The following is an 18873-nucleotide window of genomic DNA, read 5'->3' on the forward strand; positions in this document are numbered from 1 at the left end:
TGTTGATTGCCAGGGGCTGGAAAGGAAGGAAATGGAGAGGTGGTTTTGGTTGGTTGGTAGTTTAGTTTGTGTTGTTGTTGTTGTTGTTGTTGTTGTTGTTGTTGTTGTTGAGACAGGCTTCACTAACTCACTACATGACCAGACTGTTTTCCTGCCTGGACTCCCAAGAACTATAATTACAGGTGATTGCCACCGTGTTGTGTGGGAGTCACTGTTTAATGAGTTTACAATACAATCTTGGAAAGATAAAAATGTTCTGGGAAATGAATAATGGCAAATATCTGTAAACTTAGGACAGTACACGGTAATGCACATCCTGTATATATGATGTATATTTTATTGCAATTGAAAAGCAACTTGGTTGTGGGTGAGATAGGGCCTCACTATGTACCCCAGACTATTCAAGTACTTTCAACTCTCGGTCTTCTGAGTGCTAGGATTACAGGTATGCCCCAATGTAATGTGCGTGCGTGTGTGTGTGTGTGTGTGTGTGTGTGTGTGTGTGTGTGTGTGTGTGTAACAACGCAGACCTGGTGCATTCTGGAGTTGTGTGGGCATTAGATAATTTCTATGATGACCAGAACACACGGGAACCTCACTAACACTCTTTCCTTTCTCAGAACTACTAGCGTGTTGACTATACTTCATTAAAACACAGGAGTTAATCCATTAGACAGGGAATGTGTGCTGTGGCGATTTATATTTAATGATTTGTTCATAACAAATATGGATCCCCACTATTACTGCTAAAAGCTTTACACACACACACCACAAAAGGTAAGGGAGGCAGCGCCCCAGAGTAGCTGTCAGGTTTACCCGCTAGGATCCGCCTTAGCTTTCGGAGCTGGCCCTGTGCCACCGCTGAGAGTCCCAAAGATTGCTTGGCTCCTGAGATTCCAGCTCGAATACGTGGAGCGGTTGCGTCCTCAAACCTAAGTAGCGTCTCCGCCCGGTGTGTTCCGGTCTCACTGAAGCAACCTCCCAGCGCACCTCCCAGGCAGGCTCTGGACCCCTCTCTCTCCCACGTTCGTCTTCCTTTCCTCCCCCCAGCCCTTTCTTTTTCGGCGACCGAGCCACAGAGCAACACAAGCCGCTGTACACTCTTCTAGAGAAATCGGTGTGATAGAGAGTGAGGATCGGGAACGCTGCCTCTGCCGTTGTCACCGCCGCCCGCCCGGGGACTGCGGCACCCAGCTTCTCGGACCTGCTCGCTCACCAGGCAAACAACCTCCTCTCTGTTCCCTGCGGGCTGCGTGTGCTGGGCCAGAGGCTCCCGAGTGCCCCGGGTGCCAGGGTCGCATCGGGTGACTCCAGGAGTGTGTCTGCTGGCGGGAGGGCCTGGGGCTGGAAGAGGCGGGTCTGTCCCCGCCCCGCCCTCCTCTACTCCGCAGTTTAGTAGAGGCCCCGGTGGCCGGTGCTCACCGGGCTCCGGGCCAGTCCACCCGCTCAACGCGCTCTAGCCAGCCATGCGTCCCGCGGCCGCTACGGTACCCAAGTGGCTGCTTCTCGCACTGAGCGCTCTACTACCACTGTGGCCCGCAGCCAGTGCCTGGGAGCTCACGATCCTGCACACAAACGATGTGCACAGCCGGCTAGAGCAGACCAGCGATGACTCCACCAAGTGCCTCAACGCCAGCCTGTGTGTGGGCGGCGTGGCCCGGCTCTTTACCAAGGTGCAGCAGATCCGCAAGGAAGAACCCAACGTGCTGTTTTTGGATGCCGGAGACCAGTACCAGGGCACCATCTGGTTCACCGTTTACAAAGGCCTTGAAGTGGCACACTTCATGAACATCCTGGGCTACGATGCTATGGTAAGGAGAAAGTTCCCGGGGTAGGAGTCCCAGAACCAGAGAGAGAAAGGCTGGAGAACTCGCTAGTGGTCTGGTACAGATAGTGCTCAAAGATGTACAGGTGGAACTCGATTCCGGGAGTTCCAGGAGTTCTTAGGTGGCTCCAGGCCACCTAAGGATACACTAAGTGAGGGCGTCTCTTAGATTATTTTCTTAAACTGATGTTATTGGGGTCCCATAGCGATCTGGGACAATTAGAAGAGGGACCCTACTGCCTACAGGTGCTTCAGCTCGAGCACTGAAAATTATCAAGGGCTGGAGACCCATCCCAGTCTCCTCCACCTCCCCATCTGCTCTGTCTTCCAAAGAATTCTTCATCCTTACTTTACTAAAAGGAAATAGGGTCAAAAATTATTCAGGTCACCAGCCCCCAAGGAGGAAAACACATCCTACTGGCTCTGAAGTCCGGGCACAATGAACTCACCTCCTTAGGTCGATTTACATACAGTTCAGCTACTTTTCTGTGACCTTATACTAGTTATTTATTAGACCTCGGTGGCCAAATCTTCTATGAAATGGGAAGAAGAATGTTGACCTCAAAGCACTGTTATGCACATAATATAATAATATAATAATATAATCTCTGTAACTGTTAGTTCTTGTTGCTCCCAGGCACTGCCTCAAAAGAGCAAGTTTTAAAAAAAAAAAAAAAAAAAAGTCAGAGAGAACCCAAACGCGGAAAAGCTGGGATTTCAGGGGCTCAAGAAAAACCGCTTGGCTGTAGAGATTCCGAAAGAGCCTTACTGGAGAGATAAGGGGGCTGGGGATGCAGCTCAATTGTTAGAGTGCTTTCTTAGAATTCCAAAGGCCCTGGATTTGATCCCTGGCATCGCCCAAACTAGGCTTGCAGGGCAATCCTGGTAAAGGTTGGAAGATTCAAAGTTCAGAGTCATCCTTGGTTACAAAAGAGAGGCCAGTCTAGCATGAGAGAGAGAGAGAGAGAGAGAGAGAGAGAGAGAGAGAGAGAGAGAGAGAGAGAGAGAGAGAGAATTAGTCCTCACTTCCCAACACTCTGTTGGAGGTGACCCCTTGCTTGTTGAGAAGGGATAAAGAATAATCAAATAAAACATAACTGAGATGTAAAAATTAAGTGAGCCACCACTCACATTCAACCCAGTGTGGATGCCTCGGGTAAAAGATTCTGCCCTGTTATGGGGGAAAAAATCAGAGACAAAAAAAAAACAAAAAACAAAAAACATACGGGCTTAGCAAGAGAAATAACAGGGCGGGTTCTCAGAACTCTGTGAAAGCAGAGGGCGTGGAAGGGAAAGTAAGGTGCAGAAGGCAGACTACCCACTGTGTCCAGGAACAGCCCAGAGGTCAGAGAAGGGTGAGAGCTCCCTTCCTACTGAATATTGGCTTAGAGACTCTCAATGCAAGGAAGGCTCTAACAGTCCTTAAGCCTCCAGAGTTGACTGGGGAGGGCCATGCTCAGCAGCAGCTTGGCAGAAGAAATTCTGGCCTCAAGAACTCTGCAGTCTCTCAGCTTTCTTTTTCCACAGCTAGACCTACTCGAAGCTTTGCAAGCGGTCGCCAGCAATACAAACATTTACATATTCGGATTGTTAACTAGCTCGCGTCTCTATTTCCCCTCAGAAGGGTGGATAAACAATGGCTGAGTTTGCTTTGATTTCACATATAAGCCACAACTTTACAGCATTTTCTTTTTCTAACACTTTTTTTCTTCTCATGTGGGTAAATATTCTTTAGTAAAAATGTGTCCCTCTTTAAGACAGGATGGGGCCACAACAATGTACTACAAGTTGGAACCCATCACCCCTGAATGTTTAGAATACTTTTTGTGGGATGGAATTGCTTTCTTACAAATTTCTATCCAAGTCATTGAAGTGGGGCCTGAGGAAAAATAAGCTACACTGGCTGGTGTCAAGAGTGGGAGGAGAGGGGATAACAGAGTCTATAGCTCCACTTTCCGGAGCGGTCTTTAGAACATATGGGTGGGGTGAGTCGTGGGTGGGGTTCAATACACATGATTTGGCCTTTGTGGACCATAGCTTTCATGGCTGTAGCAAATGGTTCCGCTCTGCAGCCTTCGTATCTCACAGAGGGTTTACACTGTCGTGTTGTTTGTATTTTACTAAGCCTTGGGAGCTTAGTGATCTTCTACTATAAAAAATTCCCCGTCTCAGTTCCCTGCTGTGTCTTAATTCTGCGATGCTGGAGACCCAGATCAGCGTGAACAGCTGCTGTAGAGGGGTATCTCCAGTTCCCCATCAATGGAAGCCAGTGTAGCCTCGGAAAAGAGAGCAGGAGCCTCCAAGACATTTTGTACTCTCTAGACCTGCCACACTCCCGAGAGAGTTGTTCTGGTGGCTATGGAGGGCCAGGATGAACTTAAGACCCCCTTGGGTTCTGCTGCTAGGCAGAAACGGAGAGATGACAGAAGCAGCCAGGGAGTGTAGCTGTCTATCCTAGTGGAAAGACTAATGTGCCCTGAGGGATGAGGAGAGAGACACACCAAGCTATTACACAAACCAGCTCAGAGGTCAGGAAAGCACTGTACTGGGTTGGTTTTTTGTTTGTTTTGTTTTGTTTTGTGCCCTCTCTCTCTCTCTCTCTCTCTCTCTCTCTCTCTCTCTCTCTCTCTCTCTCTCTCTCTCTCTTTAGAATCCAGGAGAAAGGCAGACAGGAAACAAACTCGAGGAAGCTCAGCTGCTTGCGGATTCTCTTATTCTTTTCAGCCTGGTTATTTCTGAGCCTCACGTTCCTTAACTGGGAAAGGTAACCCCCAGCCTATGGACATGGTACAATGAGAAATCCCTTGCTCAGTTAAAGCTTAGTTCTCTATATCTTGGGTTTGGGAGGAAGAGGACATGATAGCTGTCATTTATGTGGGTCTGACAGCCTTCCCTCCACCATCTTTTCTAAGTACCACTGTCTAAACTGTTCCTTTTAGAATGTTTTTCCTTCTTAAGTTCTCAGATATCCTAAACTGGTCTCTAACTTGCTGTGTGGTAGAGGATGTCGCTGAACCTCTGATCATCCTGCCTCCACCTCCCAAATGCTACTTCTGTGTTCCTGTCTGGGTTACTTTTCCATTGCTGTGACAAAATGCTATGACTAACTAAGGCAGCTTATTAGAGAAAGCATTTAATTAGGCCTATGATTGCAGAGGGTTAGAGTTCATGATGGCAGAGCAAAGGCGTGGTATCAGGAACAGCTGAGAGCTCACATCTTGATCCACAAGTAGGAGGCAAACAGAGAGGGGTTCACTGGGAATTGTGTGTGTCTTCTGAAGCTCCAAAGCCCTCCTCCAGTGGTACATCTCCTCCAACAAGGCCACACCTTCTAATCCTTCCCAAACAATTCTGCCAACTGTGTTCAGACTACGTGTTCAAACATAAGAGCCTATGGGCTGTTCTCATTCAGTCCACCACAGTAGCCTTGCTTTTATGATTTTCCCACCTCGTTCTACATGTGCAGTGCCCCTGTGTGTGTGTCTAGGTACACAGTGACCTCTTCATACCTCATTCTCTGGTCAATTTGGAGATGGCCTCTAATCAAACCCCCCTGCCTCATGAATTCAACTGTTCTAAATATCTTCTGCTGATTCCATTGTGAGAATTTTCATATTCAAGTGCAAAGTTACTGGTCTCAATATGTATGCTTGGTTCTTCCTTTCACAAAAGATTGCCAGCTGCCTTCCTGAAGGCTTAATAACCACTACCCAGGCAAGAACATTAATCTTTGTATCATTACTCCTTCTTTTAAAAAAAAAAAGATATTTTTATTCTCATGTATGTGTACCAGATGTGTGCTGGTGCCTGTGAAAGCCAGATCCTCTCTGGAAATGGAGTTATTGGAAGCTGTTAGCCATATGATATAAAGGCTGGACACCAAATTCTGTCCCCTACAAGAGTAGCAAGTGCTCGTAACTGTTGAGCCATTTCCCTGGCCCTCATCATTGCCTATCCAGCTTGTCAGTAGCTTGTGTTTTTCTAATAATTGGACATATCGAAAGTTGCTTTTGATAAGTAAGTTTGTGAATATTTTGGGTTTCCTCTTCATCATCTGATGTCATGTTTACAGATTTTTCTTTTTTTCTTTTTTTCCATTGGTTTTGCTTTATTTACAAGCACTCTAACCATTGATGTACAATCAATTTTAGACATAAATTTGATGGTGCTACTATGCCTGTCAACTTTCACCTCTCTGCCTCTTAGAACAAAAACCCTTCATTGGGTATATTCAAATAATGAAAAAATTCCTGTTTGTCTGTCTGTTTTGGCCTGTGTTCTGGAAAGCTTATGGTTCAATTTGCTACTTTAAAGAGCCAATTGCCAAGGCTCTCAGTGGAAAAGCAATCGCTGCTGTCTCTCACCTGTGAGAACTGCCTGTTAGTTTCCTCTCCAGCGTGCAGGTTAATGGGGGCAGAAGCAGCATATCCCTGGGGCTCTTCTCTAAAGCTGGGCGGTCCTGAGAAGTGGTTTAATGCTGTAAGATGCTTCTGTTCAGGGAGGAGCACAGGTATGGAGGCCTGGACCGAAGTGAAACTAAGATAAGATAAAACTGAGATAGACCCCCGCAGACCTAAGAGAAGTTTAAGCTCCTTTGTCATGGTGATCAGGGCAGCCTCAAGCCTCACAGAGGAAAGTGACTGTGGCCCCCTGCTCTTTAAGCACAAAGAGTTTCCAAAGTGGCAGGAAATGTCTTTTGTTATTCATAATGAGCCCCTTTGATAATTGCTGAGACTAGTAGTTTAAGCTAATGAGGTTGCTTTTGAACTGGGGCTCTAGATAGCCTCAGGGTGGAACCCAGGGCCATACCTAATGCTTAGATTGGAGGGTTAGAGAGTTGGACTTTCTGACCTCATCCACCCACCTGCAGGAAAGTAGGGTGGGACTGGAGATTAAGCTCTGACAGCCTCTTAAAAGTAGACTTTGATGAGCTCTGCAGAGTTTCTGTAGGGTGGGGTGCCTGAAAGGGCACAGAGGTTCTGTTTATCCTGTGCTCTGTCTGTTTGTCCTATTCTCCGTGCCTTGCACTGGACATTCGTTCCATTTGGCTATTCCTAGGTATATCCTCCATAATAAAACAGTAATAATAACTTTTGAAGCTCCATGAATTCCTCTAGGTAGTTGTCAAATGAGAGCATGGAGTCATGGAGACCTCTGATTTGTAACTAGTCTATTAGAAGTACAGGTGGCCCAGGCATCTGGACTGGGTGGCAGAGTGGGCACAGTTTGTGTGGTAGAGCCCTGCAACTTGTGGGAATCAGCACTATGTTAACATAGACTGTGTTGGGACTGAACTGTCTGACATCCAGTTAGTGTTACAGAAAATTGGAGAACTGGTTGATGCCAAAGAGCAAAACCAAAGCAAAACAAACAAAGTGATTCAGCTATCCAAAGTTCTTGGTGTGTAAGTTAAATGTGATAACCTGAGTTTGAGCCCCTAAGTTTGTGGTGAGGGGGGAGGAGGAGGCAGAAAAGGGTGGGTCAAGCTTCGTGTGGTGATGGTGGGATGTGGAGCCCAGAATAATGGCCCAAAGTTCACAGGCTGGTTTATCTAGAACACATCACATGGAAGAATCAGGAAGAGTGATCTTCCAGAAGTCGTCTTCTTACCTACACATGTTCACCACAATAGTCATTTGTCCACACACACACACACACATCACATCACAGCAATGATGATAATAATAAATTAACTTAAAAAAAAACTCTCAGCTGCTTAGAGAAATCCTTTAGGAAAGATGAGCAGAAATGTCTGAGAAAACTCAGAAGGAGGAAATGGAAGCAGGCCAGGCAGCAATCTAGAGATGCAATAAAGACTCTACTATGGTCACCTGAAAGGCTAGATCCACTAGAACCAATTTTAATAGGAAAGCAATTTGGAATACGGCTGAGAGGGTGTCTCTACTATTTTTGTTGTTGTTGTTGTTGTTGCTGTAATAAAATATCATGACCAGAAGCAATTCAAGGAAAGATAAGTCTGTTTGGGCTTACAGTATGCAAAGGGAAAGTCCCAGATGGTGGGAAAAGCATGTCACCAGGCAGCTAAAAAGAAAGCTGAGTGAGAGAGAGAGAGAGAGAGAGAGAGAGAGAGAGAGAGAGAGAGAGAGAGAGAGAGAGAACTAAAGTGAGGGGCAAGGCTATAAACTCCTCAAACCCCTGCCCCAGTGAAGGCTCCTTGTCTTAAATGTTCTGTCCTGCAACCTTCCCAAGCAACACCACAAACTAGGGGCCAAGTGATCAAATATGTGAACCTATGGAGGTTGTTTTTTATTTGAAATGCCACTGGGGACCTTGGGAGTGACACTGGCTAGCCTAAGTTCTCTCCCTATTATTTAGCATCTAAGGACAGTTATCAGGCTGTTTTATTTTTTATCTGTATTTACTTTTCCTGTATGAATGTTTTGCCTTGCATGTGTGTCTGCTCGGCGGGTGTGTGCCTGGTCCCTGTGGAGGTCAGAAGAGAGTATCAGATCCCCCAGGACAGGAGCTACAGGTGCCTATTAGCTACCCTGTGGGTGATGGAAATGGAAGCAGGCGTCTGTACAAGAGCAGCCAGTGCACTTAACTGCTGAGCAATCTCTCCATCCCCTTACCTGGTTGGTTAATGAAACACCTGTATCCATAACCACATATTTAGCCTATGAGATCCTCCCCATTTGGCAATGCTCCTCCATGGAGAGGGGTCTTTGCTCATATGCTGTAGTTGGGAATGGCTCAGAAGAGGGTCTTGTCTTAGTTATGGCTTCCCATAACTTTGTTGCTGTGACAAAATACCATGACCAAACAAAAGAAACTTTGGGAAGAAAGGACTTATTCCATCTTACACTTCCAGGTAACAGTCCATTCCTGAGGGGAGTCAAGGCAGGAACTCAAGTAGGGCAGGAACCTGAAGGTGAGAACTGAAGCATGAACCATGGAGTAGGGATGCTAATTGGCTTGCTAGTCCTGGGCTACTCAGGCTTGCCTATAGGCTATCTGAATGGAGGCATTTTCTCAACTGAGGTTTCTCTTCCTGGATAACTTCAGTTTCTGTCAAATTGGCCAAAACAAACAAACAAAAACAAAACCACCTGAACAGGATAGGTATAAAGCAAAGATGTCTAGGAGGGCTTGGGCCCGTGGCATCGGGATATTGGGTAGGTATCCTTTGATACTCCTACATAGGGCCATTTGTTCTTCTATTTAAGCTCCTCCCTGTGCTCATGTGCTCTCTGTTACTATTATAATATACCTGAGATTGGATGTTCTACAAGGAAAAGAGGAAACACTGTAACTCATATTTCTGATGTCTGGGAATTTCAAGGCCAGGCTGTTTCATCCTCCTTGCTGATGGGAACTCACAGGATTCTGAGGCAATGCTAGGCCTCACATGAGGAGAGGGACTCATGCAAGATAACACAGCCAAAGTGGTTTTTTGTAACAGAGCCACTCTTGGGATAACCCAGTAATCCATTCACCCATTCAGCTATAGGACTCAACACCTCCTAAAGACTCTACTTCTTGATACCACACAGTGGAGATGAAAGTTCAATTTGAGTTTTGGTGGGAACAGTCAAGCCACAGACACGTTTGATAATGGAGTCTGCTACTTCAAGCTCTAAACTCCAGATGTTGAGCATGCCAGGCAAGCACCCAGCTTCGACAATCATTCTGGTTTTATGTCTCCGTTCTTACACTTGTCGGCTGTGTGAATTTGGAAGCGGGTCCTCCGTCTATAAACTAGGTTTAGAGAGTGTGGTCTCCTGCATGTGGGTTCTCAGCACCTGAGCTCCTGCCCAGTCCTCTGTCTCTTCCTATTCTGCTAGTGTAACTCAGTGTGTCTTTGAACTTAATTTTACATTTAAAGGTAAGTTTGTTTCTGCCTCACAGGTCTCACAGATACTTGGGGATGAGACAATCATTTCCTAGTGGAGAGAGAGCTTGAGCCTCTTCTCTCAGGCACCTCCTTTTGGCCCCAGTCTTCAAGTGAAGATGTCCAGAGAGCTCTGCAGAAAACTGCTCTCCAGGTTTGAGAAATGATGCACAGGGGAACAGGAAAGGCAGCGGCCTATTTCCAGACTGTTGCTTTGAAGTTATTTATTCTGCCCACAGATCTTCATGGAATGCCACTGAGTGCCAGCTGGGTGCTGAGAATGATGTACAGGGGGTGAAACTTAGTGCTTAGAACTTGTTTCCAGTGGGTAGTGCCCACTGAGGCTCTTTTAGCCACAGAGCAGGACTGGGTTAGAGCTACTAAAGCATTAAATGGAGAGTAAGGGGCCAGCAAGATGGCTCGCTGGTAAGAGCACTTACCAAAAAGGAGGAGGAGGAGGAGGAAGAGGAGGAGGAAAAGGAGGAGGAGGAGGAGGAGGAAAAGGAGGAAGAGGAGGAGGAAAAGGAGGAAGAGGAGGAGGAAAAGGAGGAAGAGGAGGAAAAGGAGGAGGAGGAGGAGGAAGAAAAGAAGAACCCTAACAACCCAAGTTCAAGCCCCAGGAAGATGAAGAGAACTGACTCCACACAGTGGTCTTCTGACCTGGTTACATATCTCCACATACACAACACATCACACATCACACACACACACACAGAGAGAGAGAGAGAGAGAGAGAGAGAGAGAGAGAGAGAGAGAGAATTTATTTATTTATTTATTTAATTTATTTTGTTACAAAGTCATCTTGCTTATTCTTATCTGCATCACTGACTCTCAGGGTTCACATTTCCCAACACCGCTTCCCTCCATGCAGTAATTTATGTGCGGTCTCACTTGTGGGCCTGGGAAGGGTGGGGACTTGGCTCTGGGTGGGGAGGACATTGGTACTTCACATGGGCCAGTGGGTGGTGGCCTGTCCCCATGAGAGGCATGGATGGATGGGAGGGTAGCCACTGGGTTTGCCTCTACTTGTCTTTCCTGCTAAGTAGGTTACTTTTTCACTCTCCTGGGTGCTTGGGTGGGGACCATGCAGAGAGAGAGCATTTATATTCAAGTACTTACCAGGTCTCTCTTATTAAGGGCACTCCCAAAGTGTTTGGAGGGAATGCACATAAGCAATGTTAGCTTAAAAGCTTGAAAGAGTTAGTTCTAGATGACAGTTTGATCCCTGTCCGGAACTCCCTTCCCATGCTAAGAGCCAGACCCACATAACTGTTTTGTTTAAGAAATAAAAGTGGGTCTGCAGGATGGATGGCTCTGTGGGTAGAGGTGCTTGCTCCTAAGTCTAAAGACCTGAGTTTGTTCCCTGGAGCCCAAATGGTGGAAGAAGAGAACTGACTCCCACAAGTTATCCTCTGACCCTCATGCCTGTGCCCACACATAAATTACAAACACAATGAATTTAAAATGATATTTTTACTATATATTTGGGTGTTTTTTGAAACAGTGTCTCTCTGTAGCCCTGGCTAGCCTGGCTGGCCTCCCTTTGTATACCAAGGTGGCCCTGAATTTACAGAAACCTACCTGCCTCTGCTTCTGGAGTCCCGGAATTAAAGCCTTACACCAACCAGTATGACCAGCTAATTTTTTTAAAAAAACTAACTATTACTTAGAGCCCAGGCTGCAGGAGTTGTTGTAGGGGGATTTTTGAGTTAGAGTCTTGCTTCTCATGCCTCAGGCATGGGGGATCCTCAGCACTGGCCACAGCCTCTACTTCCTTGTCATCTGAGTCCCAGGCTAGGGTGGGACATGGTGGGTGACACTGGCTCTGGATGGCTGAAGGAGGAGGCAGAAGCAGTCTCTAACTTCATCTTGTCCTGTCTTGGCCTCTAGATTTATGAACTGAGACTTGAAAAAGAACTCAACACACATGATTTTGGTGGCCTTCTGAACTTCACCCACAAATACAGCTGAGTGCTGTGTATGTCCCTTCAGCACTTGTTTGCTTTAGCCCCATACGTAGATTTTAAAGTTTTCTATATGGGCTACAGAAATGGCTCAGCAGTTAAGAGCACTTGTGGCTCTTGCAGAGGACCCTGGTTCAATTCTCAGTATACCCTCATGGTGGCTCACAGCTGCCTGTAACTCCAGTTCCAGGGAATCAGATGCAGTTTCCAGACACACATGCGATGGATGTTCATACATGAAAACAAAACACTCATATGCATAAAATACAATTAATCCATTACAATTTCCCTAGATGCTTCTATTCCCTATATAAATAATTGCTTCTATATATAATGTGCATGTTGATCAGCTGGTATTCTCTGTGTCCTGAGAAATAAACCTGTCTGGATCCAATTAATTGGTCAATTAATTCTAAACATGACTATGAGTCATACATAGTTTTCCTGTGTAAAAAGTCTGTACATATTCAAATGACACAGACAGTATGAGGTTCTGTTTTTTGATTTTTGGTTGTTTTTTTTTATTGTTAATCTTGATTCTTTTTAATCTTTTTTATTTATTCTTCTTTCATTTATTACAACCCAACTGCAGTTGCCCCTCCCCCAGCCTCTCCCTACCCCAGATCCTTTCACTTCCCTTCAGAAAAGAACAGGCTTTCCAGGGACATCAACCAAAAAGGTATAACAAGCTATAAAACCAGGCATATTTTCACATCAAGGCTGAATGAAGCAACCTAGAAAGAGGGAAAGAGTCCCAAAGGTGGGCAAAAAAGTCATAGGTAGTCTGTGCTCCCACTGTTAGGAATCCCACAGGAACATTGAGCTACACAACCATAACATATATGCAGAGGACCTGGGTCAGACACATACAGTCTCCCTGAGAGTCCCAGTCCCAGCTGAATCTGTGGGTCTGGTTCTTGTGGTGTCCTTGATCCCTCTGGCTCTTCCTTGTTCTGTACGTTTTCTTTCTTTGAACCACTCAACTGGTGTTGACAATGCAAGTAAGCTGACCTCACCCCAGGATCCTTTCTGGGGAAGGATTCATTGTGATGTTACACTCACCTACAGGGCCCAACATCCCCTTGCTCATGGCTGTGGAAATGGAGGGTAGACTTGGTCCATGATATCAGATATGGATCAGTAGAACAAAACATGCTTCAGACGGCTGCTGTGGAGGGTCCCTGAGTGATTTGCAACTGAATCCCATTGTATAATAGACCAGTATGTCTCCTTAAATCTTACATTGTAGGTCTTACACTCACTAAATAAATATGCCTCCACTCTCCGATAGAGAAAGAGCAATTAACGTTATTACAAGTGTCTACTAGATTACAAGAGGTTCTTTTCTTCTGCATCAAGCATATTCTACTGCTCTTAAATCAGCTCTTCTTGCCTTGCTTTTTGTCTGGCATGATTAAGCCTTCTTTCTTCACTTGGGACATTTTCATTCTCTTCCTCTTGTTTTCAGTCCCCTATTCGTTTATAGCATTAAGGCTATTTGCTTGTGGGCCTGTACTCCCTTAGGTGAAGCTCACCCTCTGATACGCTGCATCATGTACCTGAATCTTCATACATGTGTGTAGTGGGAATTTGGCTATATTGCTTTGTGTTGTTGATGGATCACATGCATGAACCTGCCCGGGAACTATCTTTGGATCCACCTACAGCCAGTGGCCACTTACCCAAAATCTCACATGGCTGGTTGGCTTTATCTCCTGCTGATCTGTGTCCCATTCTACTTCCCCAAGTCATGGTGATTTATCCCTGTTCCTCTTTGCACCCTTGCCAGAGCAACTCTAAGGGTCCTGTCCCATCTTCCTTTGCCCAGCTATTGGCCGCTGGAATCTTTATTGATTGATTGAAAACCAACTGGAGACAAGGACCTTTAGTGTTTGGCCATGCAGATTCCCGATTGAATCAAAACAGAACCAATCTCCAAAGGTGTTTCCCACATGTTTGATGGTTGAGTGGATGTATAGATGGATGGATGGTAGGTGGATAGATGGATGGAAGATACTTGGTTAAGTGGGCAGGTGGATAGATGAGGAAGTAATGGATGGATGGTGACTGGATGAATGGACAGGCAGGTAGATGGATGTGTGGATGGTGCGTGGATGGATGGATGTGTAGGTGGTTGGTATTCAGGTGGGTGGATGTGTAGACATGCCAATCTATGCTTGTTTCCAGTTTGCCCTTCAGGTATCCTTAGGAAAAAGATGATGCCATTACTTGGCATCCCAGAACCTTGTAAAACACTAGCAAGAAGCTAAGAAATGCCTACCTCTCCTGTTCATGCAGATTGGCAGCAGTTGTGCATACAAAGGCTCTGTTGTGGCTTAAGCCTCAGTACCAATTCTCAGATTTCAGGTCTTCCACTTGCTAGTTGTAGGAATCAGAGTCTCAGTTTCCTTATCTATTATAAAAAGGGGAAATAATAGCACCTATCTCATAGCACTGTCAAATAAAATGACCTTGTGTGTGAACAGGCCTAGTGCGTCACACAAAAGCACGAACCTTCTTGTACCATACTCTGTGTCTTGTTTTCCTTCTTCCTTGCATAAATTCCCTATGTTTTACCTTTATTGATACTTTTGTATTCTTCTATGAACAAAATCAAGGCTAAGACATGCCCATTATCCAATTCATATAAAGGTGGACTTTGATAGACCAGTTAACTTTAAATTCCCAATAAAAATGGATTTTTCTTACAAGGTTCCATCTCCTTCCAAATTCCCCTTTGTGAAATTCTCTTGTGTTTATATGCTCACACCCCAGAGAACAGTGAACACTTTGTTGTTGTTGTTTTGAGATAAGATGGAGGTGTGTAGCCCAGCACAGCCTCAAACTCTAGGTGCTGGAATTATAATTATGTATGGCCATGCTCTGCTGTACTCTGTGTGTGTGTGTGTGTGTGTTCCATTCATAGACAAGTGCCACAAAGATATTAACAAACACACAGAGGTAATTTGTAAATTCAAACATAAGAAACAAAAATACAAGAACCTGACAATTGTCTATCAAAGAGCTGGAAGGTATGAAAACAGTTGGCTAGATTTTTCACCAGTTGCCTAGCAACTTGGTTTCTCTCCCTATAAAACTAAGGCATCATGTACCTACTATTTACAAAGGGTTTTTTTTTTTTTTCATATCCTGCCTTCTGGAAAGTTTTAATGGCTCATACACCATGACAGAGTAAAATAGAACTCATTTAAAAGGAGAAGATAGAGCTAATGGTCTTATTCATCATTCAGTAGACATGGCATGACTCACCTGGTATCCCAGAGGGCACAAAGACAGCTGATGTGTGAACACACTGCCATAATGCACAGATGTGCATGAGGTCTGGTGGACACAGTTCAAGAGCTTCTCGGGGCATCTGGGGGATTTAGCGTCCCTAGATGTTAGGGCACCTGGAAGTTTAACAGAATGGATCATACAGCTAAGGACATCACCAGGAGGGCAGGGAGGGTCTGCCTGGTATCCAAGGAGTTAGGAATGCTTATTTCCTTGGAAAGCAGGAAGTCAGGTGGTTTCAACTCAGAGGCAAGAGGTACCTAGGTAGGCTATTTGGGGCACAGCTCACTCTGGTGGCCTGCACTGCATGGATGAAGCCACGGGCCTGCAGAAGGAGGACTAGCTAGAAGACCTCAGAGTGGACTATATGTGGAGCAATTTGGCACCACAGATGGTGGGCATGGTGGAAGTAGAGAGCTCAGAGAGGAAGGGCATCTGTGAAAGCAGCATTGCTTTGGGCCACTGGGATAGAACAAAGATGTGATAGAGCTGTCTAGTGTCATTCTGGTTCTCTGGGTGTTTCCCACACCTGGGGCCATATGTCCTCTGGAGTGGTTCTTTCACAGGCTCAATGTTCTGTTGGTGGGTGACTTAGCTGGGACATCCTTAGTCAAGTGGATGGTTGGGAGCAGAGGAAGAGGGGACAGAGCAAGTTCACATTTTCTGGTACATTGGAATAAAAATTCTACAGTGGAGCTAGGGCTGTAGCTCAAGCAACGGAGCACTTAGCTAAAATGCAGGACGCCCTGAGGATCATCTCCAGCACTGCAGAAACCAAGCATGGTCACACATGCAATCCAGCACTTGTGAGGTAGGGGCAGGAGGATCAGCAAGTTCAGGGTCATCCTTGGCTACTTAGCATGTGGGAGTCCGATCTATACTACATAAGACTGTCAATCAAAGGAAAAACAAAACAAAACAAAATCTCCATCCAGCAGTCAAGGCAAAATGACCACCATGCAATAAAGCTGACCCAAGAGCTCCTGGGAACAGACCACCATGATCAAACCACCCCAGAGTTTTTAGCTATGTAGTGACTGGAGAAATTTTTACCTTTGGGGGACTATGTGGCTTCCCTTGCTTTTGCTGCTGTTATTTTGTGACTGTGATGTTCATTCCCCAAAGGCTTTCAAAGCAGAACTCTGCATGGTAGCTGGGGCCTGGGACTGTTTCTCCCAAATGAGACACCCCCTTCCCCTGGGCAACTGAACCAATAACTGAAGTCTTAGAGTTCGCTTGTTTGAGACATAGCTTTACTATGTAGCCCTGGCTGACCTTGAACTTGTTATATAGACCAGACTGACCTCAAGCTCATACAGACCTGCTTGTTTCTGCCTCCCAGGTGTTGGGAACAAAGGAATGCACCACCGTGCCCATCCTTGGAATTAATGTATTTATTCTTTCTTTTTCCTTTTCCCCACCAGCTGTTTATTTGGTTCCTCACTCACTCGTAGATGCTTATTGATTATTTCCTCACTGTTAGACACTTTTCATAGACTGTAGAGACAAAGCAGTGCACCCGGTTATTGGATAATATGGAGAGAGATTGTTTTGATCCATTGGCTGCAACAGGAGGAATCAGAAAATAGAAGTTCTTGCTAAACCATATCAGAGAATGGAGGATCATTTAGTGGACAATCAGGGGTCACTGACCTCTGTGTCTCCTTCCTCAATCTGCAGACAATATGGAGCTCTTCCAGCCACCCATTTATTCAGCACAAACTAGAGGGTTTGTATATGAGTGATGTTTGTATATGAGCCACTGGCACATTGCCTCAGAGCCAGTGTGGGTAGCATCTGCATCTGAGTGTTGCTACCAAATATGGTTCAGAGAGAAAAGTCAGAAGGATTCTGCCCTTGTTTAAAATTATGCCTCTAGCATTCGTTGCTGGGTAAAAGTACATTGTGTTATTCATAAATAGATTCCACGCTCATAATTACTATCTTCATGAAGCAATGAAAGATGACATATCTGGTTGGTTGACAGCTGTTCCCTTCATTTCTGGGTTAAGGGAGATTCTGAGGCTTGTTCTAAATTCATCAGAAAAGTTCTATCCAGTCAGTTAATTGGCATCTGCCACAGACAAGGAAAGGGGGGTGGCACATTATTTTATCTGGTATTTTTTTAATATGTCAACTTGTGTGGGTTTGAGCTACTTTCCTTCTGTTTCATTGGTATCCAGAAGTTAATAATTTACTAGTTAGGATTCTTTCAACCTCTAGTATATTGGAAATAAGTGAATTTTGGATGTGGTAACTTCATAATTATCTATAATTTTTTTTTACTTTTCCTCAGAGGGAAAGTGGCCACGGCCTACAACAGAATGCATGTGAATTTCAAGCCAAACTTTAAGCACAAGTTTTTTTCATCTCCCCTAATTACAGGGTACTCTTAATAGCTCAAGCAAGAAACTTGACATCAGAAGCCTTAAAATAGCTTCATTCCTCTGTTGGTAACTCACACAACATCCTGAGCCTTACCTACAACCAACAGAAGCTTTCTCCAAGGCCGAAGGGTTTTTTGTAAGTCACCCTCAGCCTTTGTAAATACTACATACCTACCGAAAGCAGAAGAAACCTTGCAGTATTCCTCAGAGTCCGTGTAGTGGTCATGGAAGCCTGAGTCACAGAGGAACTGAGTCCCCTGTTCCCAACATTTTCATTTGTTTTTGGTTTTAAGAGGCAAGCAGGGCGGTAGTGGCACACACCTTTAATCCCAGCACTTGGGAGGCAGAGGCAGGCGGATTTTTGAGTTCGAGGCCAGCCTGATCTACAAAGTGAGTTCCAGGACAGCCAGAGCTACACAGAGAAACCCTGTCTTGAAAAACTAAACCAAAACAAAACAAAACGAGGCAAGCAGTTTGAGGTGTTGGAATTTCAAACATCCCAGGTGTCCCAGTCAGTGTTCTATTGCTGATAAGAGACACCACGACCATGGTGAATCTTATAAGGAAACACATTTAATTGGGACTTTCTTACAGTTTCAGAGGTTTAGTCCAATATCATGAGGGGAGTGTGGTGGCATGCAGGTAGACACGGTGTTAGAGAAGGAGCTAAGAGTTCTACACCCAGATCCATAGGTAGCAGATACAAGAGGGAGCCACTGTTCCTGGTTTGGTTCTTGAAACCTCAAAGCTCACCCCTCCCCAGTGACACACCTCCTCCAACAAGGCCACACCTCCTAATCCCTCGTAAGCACTGCCACTTGCAGATGACCAAGCATTCAAGTAATTCAGCCATGGGGGCTATTCCTATCCAAACCAGCACACCAGGCTAGATGGGGAATATGCAACACATCTTTCTGTAAGGCTATCTTTCTTTTCTTTTGGGGTGTTTTCCTCAAAAGAAATGGGGCCGGGCAGGGGGGGGGAGGAACCAGGACTGGACCAGTTACTAACATCACAAGGCTATGGTTTTATTATTGGAAGTACAGGAGGGTAATTTGCTGAGCTTATCTCTCTTATTTAATGAATGTACAAGGTTGTCATAGGGTTCTGATTGATTAATGAATTGGATGAACAAATAAGCAAAGTCCAATCTGAAGAGAAGCCTGTAGAATGAACATGGTTGACTAGAGCACTGTAGTTAAGGAAGGGGTGATGGAATGGTGTGGATTAAAAGAGCCAAGGTCATCTTGAGCTATCTTTAGTCTCTTTTAATAGCAATTTACTATCAACCTCTATATTTGACCTCACATCCTTTTGACTGCTATAAGTCCTGGAAGCTATTTGACTATAAATCTGTTCACTGTCTTACAAAGCAAAAAAGGAAATGTGGTTCTGAGTCACGGCAGGTCTTTGCCTAAGATGATGGTTAAACCGTTAGTGGCAATGTCACAGTGTTAATGGGAAGCCTCACTGTGTCAATCTGAAGTTAAAACTCTGTTTTAAAGAAAATGAGAAAATTGTTTATTTTGAGCAAATAATATGTGTGACCAA

At 45.1% G+C, this 18873-nt stretch overlaps 1 protein-coding gene across 1 annotated transcript in view; it reads left to right on the forward strand.

Annotated features, from left to right (window-relative positions):
- Nucleotides 1-875: 875 nt before the first annotated feature.
- The window catches only part of Nt5e (5'-nucleotidase ecto), a 45766-nt gene continuing 27768 nt past the window's right edge, over nt 876-18873 (forward strand). Inside the window, exon 1 of the mRNA XM_085827824.1 lies at nt 876-1811. Within this exon, the coding sequence (XP_085683950.1) occupies nt 1467-1811 (345 nt within the window). The 5' untranslated portion in view covers nt 876-1466. The remainder of the gene's footprint in view (nt 1812-18873) is intronic.

This window comes from Mus caroli, unplaced genomic scaffold (genome assembly GCF_978045245.1).
Source record: "Mus caroli unplaced genomic scaffold, Mus_caroli_1 scaffold_11, whole genome shotgun sequence".
Lineage (NCBI taxonomy): Eukaryota > Metazoa > Chordata > Mammalia > Rodentia > Muridae > Mus > Mus caroli.